Source organism: Carassius carassius, chromosome 38 (assembly GCF_963082965.1).
Source record: "Carassius carassius chromosome 38, fCarCar2.1, whole genome shotgun sequence".
Taxonomy (NCBI): Eukaryota; Metazoa; Chordata; class Actinopteri; order Cypriniformes; family Cyprinidae; genus Carassius; species Carassius carassius.
The window spans coordinates 13232774-13246081 of NC_081792.1; the positions used below are offsets into that span (position 1 = coordinate 13232774).

A 13308-nucleotide genomic window follows, 5' to 3' on the forward strand; every position below is an offset into this window, starting at 1 on the left:
GTTGAACATAAATATAAAGCCTACTGATAAAGGACACCGTCAACAGTATTGACGGCAAAATCGACTATGTTTGACAGGTGCAATATTTGAAAATCGATAATTATTTATTTATTTTTTAAATTACATTTATATCTGAATTTATGTCAACCTATAGACTTTCAAACATCAAAATGTCATGAATTAATAATTTTCCTATTATATTTTGCCTGGAAACGCTTCCAACACACGCGCGTGTCGCGTGAAAAATAGACGTCGGTTGCCTGAGACGCGCGGCTTACACAGGCAGTCTGCAAGCTCTAACCTGTTAACATGGGAGCCGAATTAAAAACTGACACGCCACGCAGCTGAGACGCTTGCGCCACGCATCCAGTGTGTCGCTGGCCTCAGTTAAAATGAGTGATGAATGTGGGAACGACAGAGCGCGTGTTCCAATAAACAACAACTCCCATGAGCCTACGCTCTTTCCCGACGTCATCAAAGTACGTCTTATGTTATTATTTTGATTGAGTGACCCCTGGTGGCCAACAATTCCATACTATACGTTTAACAGGACTTTAAATCAGTTTAAATCAGAAGGGGTCCTAAACTTTGTAAATTTTAGGACCCCTAAAATAAACTTTGTAAAAAAAAAAATAATTTGCAAGCATTTTATTAAATCATTTTCAGGTTGTTTTAACCTTAGAGACATTCTCAGATTTTGTGAAAATGTATGTGGTTCTTTGCAGTGAGGAAGAGGTCTTGATGTTTAATCTATTTAGGAATTTTTCTATATACTTTATTTATTGTAGGAAGGATTGATATGACACCAACAGTTGTGAAAAGGGAGAAAAAGAAAATAATTTTGATAAAGTGCTGCATGTTTTTAATTTAAAAGTTAAAATCAAGCTTGGATGAGGCAATGTGTTCCTTCAGTTTATCTTTATTGTACTCTCAAATTGGTAAACTTGTAGCAACTAGTCTTTCACTATACTAAAACACATATCCATTGATATAAATAGGTGCTTTAACAGTACACAATCAAATACCACACATAAATCAAGTATCGAAATATTAAGTTATTATATCAAATAAAAAGGCATAAAAATACTGCAGACATTGAGGTCCAGTTTTAAGCCAAAACACAAACATCACACTATTGACATGGCAGTAATAGGTAAACAAAGTTTGGATAAACAACAAAAACTAGAAGCACACCCTTCAATATATTTATGTAAAGAGATTTTATTTTTCTAAAAAAAAATTCCTGTCTTCTTGATTTTTTTTTCTGCAAAAGACATCGAGAAACCTCTTTAAAATGCCACTGAGAACTCCTCCACCAGACGGTGTCTTTCTGCTGTAACAAGGCATTTATTGTAGATTTTTGGAGACAGGCATCGATTACAGATAGGCTGAAATCATCAATAAAAAAAATGAAACTATTTTTTATTTAACCGTTTAGGCTATAAAGCATACTATGTGTTTGGCAGAGGTGGGATTTGACAATGTTTCACCAACCAAATAAACTTAAACATTTTACCTTTTGATTCTCCACAGGAAATACATAAAACAAAGAGAAGGAAGAGGGACACTTGTAACCAAATAAGCTAAAAAAGGATAGTTCACCCAAAAATGAAAATTCTGTCATTTTCGCACCCTCAAGTTATTCCAAACCTGTACAAGTTTCTTTTTTCTGTTGAACACAAAAGAAGATATTTTGAAGAATATAGGCAACCAAACAGTTCATAGTCCCCACTGATTTCCATAGTTTGGAGAAAAATACTATGGAAGTCAATGGGGACCATCAAATTCTCTCTCTCCCTCTCTTTTTTTTCTTCTCCAAAATATCTTCATTTGTGTTCAACAGAAGAAATAAACTTATACAGGGTTGAAACAACTTGAGGGTAAGTAAATGATTTAAATTTTTGGGCAAACTATTCCTTTCATTATTGCAACGGTATTTTCACAGTTACCAACTAAGAGAACAAACTACTTATGCTAGATACAAACTCCCATTACACATTTGAGAAAGTCTTATATGCAAGCTTTTACTGAATGCAGCAGTTGTTGCGGTGGCCGTTGGAATCCTTGAATCGAAGACGCATTTTGGGACGATATTTTTCCAGATAGAAGAGCTGCTTGCTGTTAAATGCTCCTCTGCGCTTTCTAGAAAAATAGATAAAAAGAAATTAACATTTAACTTTAAGAATGGAGATCACATGCTGACTATTATTCTTATATTATTTTCATATTTAATATAAAGTTATCTCACTGTCGAATGAACTGAACAGCATCCTCGTATTTCATCCCACACTCAATCAGGGCCAGCGCAACCAGTACTGGGGCTCTGTTGGAAAGAAAACAAGTAAGATTTCTATGCAAAGCTCAAAATATTTTTTTAAGTATATTTTATTTATGATCTTGAATCCTGTAAAATGACCTTCCAAGGCCTGCAACACAATGTACGGCAATACAGCAGCCTGGCTCCTCCCTAAATTTAATCCGAAGAAGATTTAGCCAATCATCAACGATCTGGTTAGGAGGAGGAGCTCCATCGTCAAAGGGCCAATCCTGCACAATGGCAAAAATTAGCATAAAAACATCACCTTAGGTAAAAACTGACATTTCTATAAATTTTCATAAAGGTGAAGTGGTTAATGTGGGCTTACCAGAACCTGAATACCCTCTTTAACGACCAGGTTTGTATCATACGTGGCCTCACACACTCGAACAACTGTTGTTACCCCATATTTCTTCAGTTCCTAATGGATGGGAGGGAATGTCATGTAAGTGATGTTTTGCAGTTACTGTAATTAAGAGGTTTCTATAATCATCTTCCCAAAACAACACTTTTAGTGTGTACAGACCATTTAAACCAACACTCACCTCAATGAATTTGTGAAGCGTGGCATTAGTGGGATTGTGGGTAATGAGGAATCTCATGTTTTTGTAAGTGATCTCCACTGGGGCAGGTCTATTCATACGAGCCATTTTTGAGTTTTCAAAATAGCTCAAAAATCTTAAAGAAAAATGGGAGAAACTCTCCAATAACAAAAGAAAATCTGTCAGATACAATTAGGAGAAAAAAAGGTATGACCTAGAGGTGGGCGGGATTAATAGCAGAAAAACCAAAACCAAAAACCTTCGAAAACTGGTCGGTTCTCTGGTGAAAGTGAAGACGCAGGGCCAACGAGGGCAGTGAACTTTAAGAGATTTTTTACCCCATCCAGAACCGCTGACTGCTGTGGACGCCTGCTCTCCAAGCCCGATCGCGCCAATGTTAAAACTCTAACACAAGTCTCTTCTGATGAGGTAGCAAGGCTAGCCGTTCACTTCTCTGCATAAACGCCGTGCTGAGCCTGGCAGTAGTCGCCACTGCCCTTCAGAAACTCCATAAATGTGTGACCCAAAACACCACAGAACTGCTGCAAGGACACAAGAACAGAAGCACAAGAGGTCAGGGTCCATGAGTTCATTTATCTTTTTCATTCTGATTTAAAACAGCCATTCTTCTGCTTGTCCAGTTGGGCCAGTAGCTGATTTCTATTGGTCCCAGCCTATATTAAAATATTATAAAAAGTGTTTGTGTGATTTTATATTTACATTCTACATTTTTATTATTAATTTTATTACATATTATTATATTATATTATTTTTCTATTATATTCATTTTAAAATGATTATAATAGTGGTCTACATTCACATACATTAATTTTGACTTTTGAAAAAGTAATTGTGATAAAAGTGGGATTGCGGGTAATGAGGAATCTCATGTTTTTGTAAGTGATCTCCACTTAGGCAGGTCTATTCATACCAGCCATTTTTGAGTTTTCAAAATAGCTCAACAATCTTACAGGAAAATAGGAGAAACTCAATCTATCAGATAAAATTTACTTGCACAAACTAGCCCAATGAAAATATATATTACATGTATTACACTATACTGTTCAAAAGTTTGGGGCCAGTAAGATTAGTAATGTATTTGAAGGTGTCTCTAACAATGCTAACCAAGGCTGCACTTATTTGAACAAAAATACAGCAAAAACAGCAATATTGTGAAATACAACCATTCAAAATAAGGATTTTATATTTTAATATATTTTCAATTGTGCCTGAGATCAAAGTTGAATTTTCAGCATTACTCCAATCTTCAGTACCACATGGTCCTTCAGAAATCATTCTTATATAATTTGCTACTCAAACAAACAGTTGTGCTGCTTCATATCTGTGAGGAAACCGTCCGTGATACATTTTTCTGAATTTGATGAACAAAATTAAAAATAACATTTTTGATCAATTTATTCATCCTTGCTGAATAAAAGTATTAATTCCTTTTTTTTATCTTATCGACATCAAAATTTTGAGCAGTTGAGCAATTTGTTTATTGTGAAATAATTGTTTCTCTGTCATCTGATAAGCACTGATCTGGGGCTGGGCTTTGTTTCCCAAATGCACTGTGAGCCAAAGCTGATACCAGAGGTGGCAATGGTTTCTTCAGATCTACTTATGCTTCTAGTGCTTTTAAGGAAACGCAACCCTATTTGAACATGCACTGTGAGCAAAGTGTCAGCAGGAAACACTGTCTGTGATTGACTGGTTCAGTCTTTCAGCATTTGCATATGTTCCGATGAGGAGAAATTGTTCAATCCAGGATGACATGGCCAGCAGCCCAAGACTGATGCTAGCGAGGCCAGCAGGTGGGGTTCACCCTGTTGTTGTGTGTTTGGGTCCCAGCGCACCAGTGTAGTGATGGGGACACTGTACTGTAAAAAGCACCTTTAAACCGAGGTCCTGACTCTCTGTGGTCTTTAAAAATCCCCTAGCTAAATTCGCCCATTGGCCTCTGACCATCATGGCCTCCTAACAATCCTCATATCTGCTGATTGGCTTCATCACTCTGTCTCCTCTCCACCAGTAAGCTGGTGTGTGGTGGGCGTTCTGGCACACTATGGCTGCCGTCGCATCATCCAGGTGGATGCTACACACTGGTGGTGGAGGAGGAGATACCCCCTGACAACGTAAAGCACTTTGAGTACTTAGAAAAGCGCTAAATAAATGTAAAGAATTAAGTATTCGCTAACATAGTCTATTTTACACAAGCGTATTTTATGCACAAAATTCCTTGCTAATTAAAGAAAATTAATGCTTAAAAATGCACTACAGAATCGATATTTATATGAGAGGATTCAACATCAGTATCGAAAATATCTATACTTCAGAATCGATCCGCCCATCCCTGCAGGCCAGGGGTCCACAAATCTGGCCCACGAAATCCACTTTCCTGCAGAGTTTAGCTCTAACCCTAATCAAACATGCCTGAGCATGCTAAACAATGTCTTCAGGATCATTAGAAAATCTCAGGTAGGTGAGTTTGATCAGGGTTGGAGCTAAACTCTGCAGTGTATTGGCCCTCCAGGACAAGATCTGAGGAACCCTGCATAGGGTAAAGACCTAAATCACAAAGCTCATAAAAGCATGAAAATCAACCATATTTCCCCCCTCACAATGACTCAAAGGTGAGTCAACACACGGTGTGTGGGTCATTGTTTCAGAGGAAACAACGCTTCGGATGGGCTGTCCTTTCTGGGAAGGCAGAAATCTTCATCCCAGTCCCGTTAGGACACACGGGGGGCCCCAGCAGCCCTATGAGATTACCACATACTAACCCTCTTTAGTAAATCGCTTTAAAAAGACACAACAAACCTCATGTAGTAGTATTAACTTAAATCTATAGTACATGTAATTCAAATGAAAGGCACAGATGGTTGGATGAGTTATTTTTAAGTGTGACTATTGAAATCAAGTGTAAGGGCCTCAAATGAGGCCATTAAAATGTCCAAATCCAAATTTTATCCGAGAAGCAGGTCACGATTTGAAATGCGGCGAAATTCTACAACCGAAGAAATGTTTATGCTGCGCAAAAACAGATTTTAATACCCAACACATCAGTATATGCAAATTGACAAGGACTGACAAAGGCTTCCGCTCGGCTAGTATTAGCAACGGGGCAAAAAGCTCGCAGATTACATTAATTTTCAACAAAAACGCAACATACACTCTCTTTGCAGGCTACATACTTTAATTCCCTTCTAAATTTAATCAATTAAACTGAAATAAAAGAGCGAAATGACGTGCCCAGTTCTCTCTGATGGATGTAACGTTAGCTGTCAGGCTAACACCGTCGCCAAGCGATTATTTCAAGGACATTATAGCTGTAAAATGTATTTTTATAATAACATAAACATTATTTTTTTAGTTTTGTAGATGGTTACGACAAAATAAATTACTGTAACGTATATATAAACTGTGGTCGACAACAAAAGCTGTTTTGCTCTGATGCTAATCAGCTCACAGTTCAAGATTGAGACTAAATTAACGTAACGTTACTCAAAAATAATACTCTAAATCCGCGTCATAAAAAAATAGTTATATGTTGAATTGTTTGACTTACTGGAATATGCTTACTCATTGAAGATTGTAGCTTAATCATTAAGCCTCTCCGGAGAATATTTGTTTTGGTGTCTGACCATACAGCGCTGCCGTGTGTGACGAGCGTCTCCGGAAACCGCGCCCTGCCGCGCGCACTGCCTTCCGCGCTCTCCATCGACACACATCACATCACATAGACTTGTTATTAACAACAGCAGTTTTATTATTATTATTACTAATATTTCATTAAATAAAACGTGACAAAATCAAGTTTAACATTAATTTAATTATTAAATTTGATCTAAGCTAACAGAGTGTGTTAAAAATGTAAAAGATTGGATGACAAATAATTTTCTCCAATTAAATTCGGATAAGACAGAGCTATTAATTATTGGACCAAAAAACACCACACAGAATCTTGTAGATTACAATCTGCAACTAGATGGATGTACTGTTACTTCCTCTACAGTCAGAAATCTGTGTGTTATATTGGACAGCAATTTGTCTTTTGAAAATCATATTTCCAATGTTACAAAAACTGCATTCTTCCATCTCAGAAACATTGCCAAGCTAAGAAACATGTTATCTGTTTCTGATGCAGAAAAGCTAGTTCATGCATTCATGACCTCTAGACTGGACTATTGTAATGCACTTCTAGGTGGTTGTCCTGCATCTACGATAAACAAGCTACAGGTAGTCCAAAATGCAGCGGCTAGAGTCCTTACCAGGTCAAGAAAATATGATCATATTACCCCAATTTTACAGTTTCTGCACTGGCTACCTATTAAGTTCCGTATCAATTACAAATTATCATTACTTACCTATAAGGCCCTAAATGGTTTAGCTCCTGCGTACCTAACTAGCCTTCTACCACGCTACAACCCATCACGCACCCTAAGGTTACAAAACGCTGGACTTTTGGTAGTTCCTAGGATAGCAAAGTCCACTAAAGGAGGTAGAGCTTTTTCACATTTGGCTCCCAAACTCTGGAATAGCCTTCCTGATAATGTTCGGGGTTCAGACACACTCTCTCGGTTTAAATCTAGATTAAAAACGCATCTCTTTCACCAAGCATTCGAATAATGTATCTCTTAAATTGTGAGTGCAGTTGCATCTGCATTTTTATTCTTTAGCTTGGGTTAAACTAATTTTACTTTGTTGGATCAGCAGCTATGCTAATGATGTCTCTATTTTGTTTCTCTGTTTTGCCACGGGATTTACATCCCGTGGTAACTAGGATTTACACAAGCTCCAGTCTGGATCCAGAACACCTGAGAAGAGATGATGATGACCCTCAGAGGACCCCAGATGATGCTAACCTTGAATCAACAAACAGAACTAACAAATATTGCTACATGTGTGACTGCATCATATAATTACTATTAATTAATAATATTGATAGTTCATCATCTAGCTGACTACGTCTTGTATTATTTTTATTTTTATTTTTCTAAAATCCTGTCAAACGTGCAAAAACTACTAGCTACTACTAAATATTGTGGAAACATAATTTTCTGTAAAGTTGCTTTGTAACGATTTGTATTGTAAAAAGCGCTATACAAATAAACTTGAATTGAATTGAATTTAATTAATTAGAATATTCATATTATAAACACATCATATAATTTAAAATAAAATTAGTAGCCTATTATAGCAATGATACAAAAAATTAAATAAAAAAATATAAAATAAACATTATTTTGATTACATTCATATTGTAAACATCCTACATGTTCATAAAATGATGATGACGATAATAATATACTTTTATTAAAAAGATAATGAAATTTGAACATGTAAATAATTTGAACATGTAAATAAATAAAAATAATTATATATATATATATATATATATATATATAATTAGTAGGAAGAAGTTCATAACAAACTTTTCAGGTCCTACCCCATTTCTCTATTTTTATCCTTTAGTTAAATACAAAGCAATCTGATGCCAAACATACATCTTTACATACACCGTATATCTACCTACCTTCTGTTCACATAAACCCATGCATTCACATAGATACAGATGCATACATACATGCATACACACACATTCCCATTTTTTCTTCTTTATTTTCCATCTATAGCAAATCAAATAATAACACCTCCATACTAGACTTAACATGTAGACCAATGAACCTGTATACAATACTATCACCTGCAGTTGTTCCATACAATAACTCATTTGGTTGTGATGCAGTGATATTTAGAATTTGTTCTTATAGATTTCTTTTTAAATACAAATGTTCCTCTTAAGTGATGTTTGCTCTCTCTCATTTGAAACAACCCTTGAATACTGTTCGATAGCTGTTGATTATTTATTTTATACATAATTTGTGCAACTTTGAAGTCAACAATATCTCAGAGTTTTAGTGCTTTTAATTTAATAAAGAGTGGGGTAGTTGGTGCTCTATAGTTGGTTTTATTTACAGTTCCTACGGCTCTCTTTTGAAATATTGGATAAATAAAGAAAACATTAAATAATAAAGTTGATCATGTTTTTATATTCGAAACATACTAGGATTTTCATAAACTCAATTATTTTCATACATTTGTATTTATGACGCTTTTATCGCGAATCGCAACCAATTAATCCTGAAGGAGCTAGTAATACTAGCAGTGCCTCAATGCCTAATTTTAAGAATAGTCATACATAAAAACACACATAAAAACCATTTTGTTGTCATCTTTGAAATATGCCTTTTTATTATTTTCTTGGCAACAACAGTGCTTATTCAAAGGCATGTCACTGTGTTCATTTACGTTTCAAATATAAGCAATGGCTTTGGTGACCTTTTAGTCAAACAACTGCATCTTTACTAGAGATTTGATGAATAATGAAAAACAGCTGATGTGCAGAAGCTCACAATAGGAGAGTGGGACAGAACAGACTGGACGGTTCATACATTTGGTTGGGGTGAAAGGGAGCAGACTGCTTTGATTCAGACTCTGTTAGTCAGTTGTTTGAGCAACTTTGATTGGGGCATATGATTATGGGTTTCCAAACTGTCTCATAAAAAACCCTGAGCATTATGCAGGCCTCAGAGGAATCCAGAAATATGGTAAATAATTTTTTTTTATTATTATGATTATTATATACCCTTATATATTTATTTATTTTTGACACATGGTCAAATTGAATTTGTATAGTTAAAGTTATTTTTTATATTGTCTTTAGGATATTTTCAGTACTCCATGATTTTATGTTATTGTGAGTTCATTCTGAAAGGAATCAATTCAAAATTCTTAAGTAAAAAATTCCAGACCAGATGGATGGAGTAAATATGAGTGCAGGAAAGAAGGGTGCGGATCCAAGAGAGAAGCGTCTTTCCTCCTCTGGCTGGGACAGAAAAGGGACGTCCGTACCCTTATTGCCATCAAATGTACCAATTCCAGGCCCCACAAATGAGCCCATCCTTATTTCCATCGGCCCTGCCCACCATTGTCCCTCTGTTTCTGGTGAGTCCCAGGAGCAGGGTCTCTCGAAAGAAGACAACTACAACAGGCATGGATGGAGAAGGGAAAATATGCAATATTACCAGTCAACTGGTGAGGGTGGCATCCCCAAACAAACAATGGCTGAACTGAAAAGTTTGTTGCGTGAGAGCTCCCTACGCAGTGCAAAAGAGCAAGATGAAAGAGGGAGCTACCCTCCAGGTCACAGAGTGGACTGTAAGCCAGACCAGATGCCATCTAAGAGTTTCAGTACCTCCAAGCCCCTTTCAGAAGCGAGGAGAGCATCCAGACTAAGAGAAGGAAGTTCTGGCTGGGATTCAGCTGGGTCTTCGATGACCGATGGACCTCCCGGCAGGTCCCCTGGTATGAGTTCACCCACAGATGAGACATCCCATGGGGATGAAGCTGGCACATCACACTCAGGTAAGAAAGATGATTTACGGTTGACTCAATTTAACACATTTACGTTAACCTGCTCATCATTCATGTCTGTTTGTTACTGTATGTTCCTAACAGAAAAGGAAACTTCACAGCTACTCTCTTTTGCATCTCAAAGCTTCATTTCTGATGTTGAACACATAAAACAGCAAATTGCCCAAGAAAACATAAGCTTTGTTCGCTTTGAGGCCACTGATCTTCATGGCGTGTCCCGATCCAAGACAGTTCCTGCTCGATTTTTTCACGTAAATCTTTTTAAATGCCTCTTATAGATTCTGTACTGTAGCAAAGACTATAGAATACCCAAGACATGTCACTCGTATAGTTTTGAATGGGAATAAATGCAATGCTCAATATGGCTGCTCAATCACAGGAAGCCCCGTCTTCTGAATGAAAGAGCCAATCGCTAATCGGTAAAGTCAGCGGGTCACTGCAGTTGCTATTAGAAATCCCTGTTGCTATAGAAACAGTCAACGCTCTGAGACGTGCTCTTAAGACTGCGCATGCACACTGGCTGATCTGGCCTAAGAAATAAGCTTTTTATAATGCTATTTTACCAAAAGTAACAACATTTATGAGACAGTTGTTGTCAGATTTCTTTGGTAATTTCACATATGAAATTTAATCCTAAATTTAGTGAACAGTTTTGGAGAATTTGATGTTCCCCCATTCAAAGAGATAGGAGCTGCACTTGGGTGCCCAAGAGGCATTTCAAAGATGGCCACCGAGTGACATGACTTGTCTTAAAGAGACTTTGGCTGCAGTCAATATAATGATACAATTATAAGGTGCTGTATGCAATGTTTTTGCATATATATTTACATACTTTGCATTGCAAATATCTTTTATACTGAGATGTATTTGTAGGGTGTGGAGAGAAGGGGTTTGTGGTTGACTCCATGGTTGAGGGTTGGTTTAAGCTAGCAAACCAGCTAACATTGCTTAAAGCAGCTTTAATGTTAGTAATAAGTTGTTGATTGTTTAGTGTCCCTTGAAGTAATTGTAGTATTTTTGAAAATACTGGTAAAATACAGAAAAACTACTTAACAACATTATTCATTATTGACACTACAGGAAAAAGCAGTATATGGCATCCCTATGCCAAGAAGCTACCTAGAGTTAACCCTAAGCCCCAAAGTCAATGAAGTTGATCATCCGAGTGAAGCCAACTTCAGCAGTGATGTCCTCCTGGTTGCAGATCTCTCTACGTTTCAGATTGTTCCCTGGGCGGTCCAGACCGCGCGCCTTATCTGTGATCCCTGCACAATCACAGGAGTGCCATTGCGAACATCACCCCGCCTCATAGCCAAGCAGATGCTGGGCCAACTCCAGAGCATGGGATTCTCTCTCCACTCATCCTTCACGTATGAGTGCTGCATCTTCGGAGCCCCTGAACGAGTGGGACCTAAAGCTGTGTTCTTCCCAGCCACCACGCTGTTGAGCAACTATGATCAACCCTTCCTGCAGCAGCTAGTCAGAGGGATGTACTCCATGGGAGTTGACATCGAAAGCTTCTCATCTGCAAATGGACCAGGACAGATGGAGATTTGCTTCAAACCGCGGTTTGGAATTGATGCTGCAGACAGTGCCTTCACCTTCCGCACAGGAATAAAAGAGATGGCTAGGAAGTTTGACTACATTGCCACCTTTTTTACAGATGACAACATCCACAATTCTGGGTTACTCTCCCATAGCCTTTGGGATTCCAGTGGCAGAAGAAGCCTTTTCCACTCGGGCAATGGGGAACTTTCCGAAATCGGTAGAAAGTGGCTCTCGGGCCTTCTCCAGCACTCAGCTGCTCTGAGCTGCCTCTTGGCTCCAGGGATCGGCTGTCGAAACCATCTTTCCAAAGGCAAGAAAAATTCCAAGAATTATTTTTACGCAACATGCGGCTGCAATGACAACAGCTCCGCCTTCAACGTGAAGGTTCATGGTGGACGGGAGACTCACATCGATAACAAGCTGGGTTCAGCAATGGCCAACCCTTACATCGTGTTGGCAGCCACAGTAGCAGCAGGACTGGACGGTATTAGACGGAATCTGAATGGAGAACAGGTTCTAAGCAAAGCTCCAGCTAGGCAAAAACAGTTCTCGATCCCTGTTAAACTGGATGATGCTTTAGTAGCTCTGGCAGAGGACAATGTGATTCGTGGTGCACTGGGGGAGCCTTTCGTGCAGTATTTTATTGCCATGAAGCAAGTAGAGATGGAGACCCAAGAGCAGGATGCCGAAAGGAACAAGGGACTTGAGTATTTCATTTAACTACTAAATTTGCTGAATGATTTAGTGTATTTGAACCCAAAAAAACTTATTTCATGACCTTTTGATTTGGTATTAACGACAAATAATACATTCCTTGCAAACAAGATTTAAAAATAAAACCATACAACTGACTGATATCTGCTGCATTTCATTTAAAGCATTAATTCGCCTAAATAGTGTAAATTTTAAAGTCAACAAACTTTTAAAGTAATAGTAATTTGTTTTTATGAATAAATAATCTACTTTTTTTCATTCTTAAGCTTGGACCTAAAATATCAAGATGTGACAACTGTTGACTCATGAAGTTGCATACGTCATGCTAGATGTTCCCTAAGTTTGTGATTGAATAGCATTACAGCTGAATCAAAATTATTCATAAGAATCTGATCTAGCAGGCCTGTCCTGCCTCAAACACAATGCCTGGAAGTTTCTAGTAATTTGAAAGACCTGGATTAGCTGGTTCATGCGTGTTTAGGAAAACTCTGCAGGGTAGTAACTCTTTAGGAGCAAGATTGGAAATCGCTGTTATATACTTTTTTTTAAATATTTAAACCTGTCATTTACCTGCATTAAAAAAGTCTTTATTTTAAATGTCATGTAAATTGTTTATGTTGACTGAAATAAGAGAGACATCCAAAATAGGAATCCATGAATTTCGAATAGAGTGTCCCTGTAACAAAGTAGATATTTGTGGGAAGTTGTGGCCTAATGATTAGAGAGTTGGACTCGTAATCCAAAGGTTGT

At 37.5% G+C, this 13308-nt stretch overlaps 2 protein-coding genes across 3 annotated transcripts; one reads left to right on the top strand and one right to left on the bottom strand.

Moving 5' to 3' along the window:
- Positions 1–913: 913 nt before the first annotated feature.
- On the bottom strand, positions 914–2996 carry LOC132119375 (protein tyrosine phosphatase type IVA 1). The gene is made up of 5 exons (XM_059529250.1): positions 2863–2996; positions 2646–2738; positions 2417–2547; positions 2249–2323; positions 914–2142 (listed from the first exon to the last, which is right to left on the bottom strand). Exons 1-5 carry the CDS (start codon positions 2965–2967, stop codon positions 2025–2027), a joined length of 522 nt encoding a protein of 173 aa, XP_059385233.1. The 5' UTR covers positions 2968–2996; the 3' UTR covers positions 914–2024.
- A 6313-nt stretch (positions 2997–9309) lies between these two features.
- On the top strand, positions 9310–12699 carry LOC132119376 (lengsin-like). 2 transcript variants are annotated; one of them, XM_059529251.1, is made up of 4 exons: positions 9310–9470; positions 9587–10287; positions 10381–10547; positions 11377–12699. In XM_059529251.1, exons 2-4 carry the CDS (start codon positions 9678–9680, stop codon positions 12562–12564), a joined length of 1965 nt encoding a protein of 654 aa, XP_059385234.1. In that variant the 5' UTR covers positions 9310–9470; positions 9587–9677; the 3' UTR covers positions 12565–12699. The 2 variants fall into 2 exon arrangements, with proteins under 2 accessions (XP_059385234.1, XP_059385235.1); XM_059529252.1 differs by having other exon boundaries at positions 9660–10287.
- Positions 12700–13308: the final 609 nt, after the last annotated feature.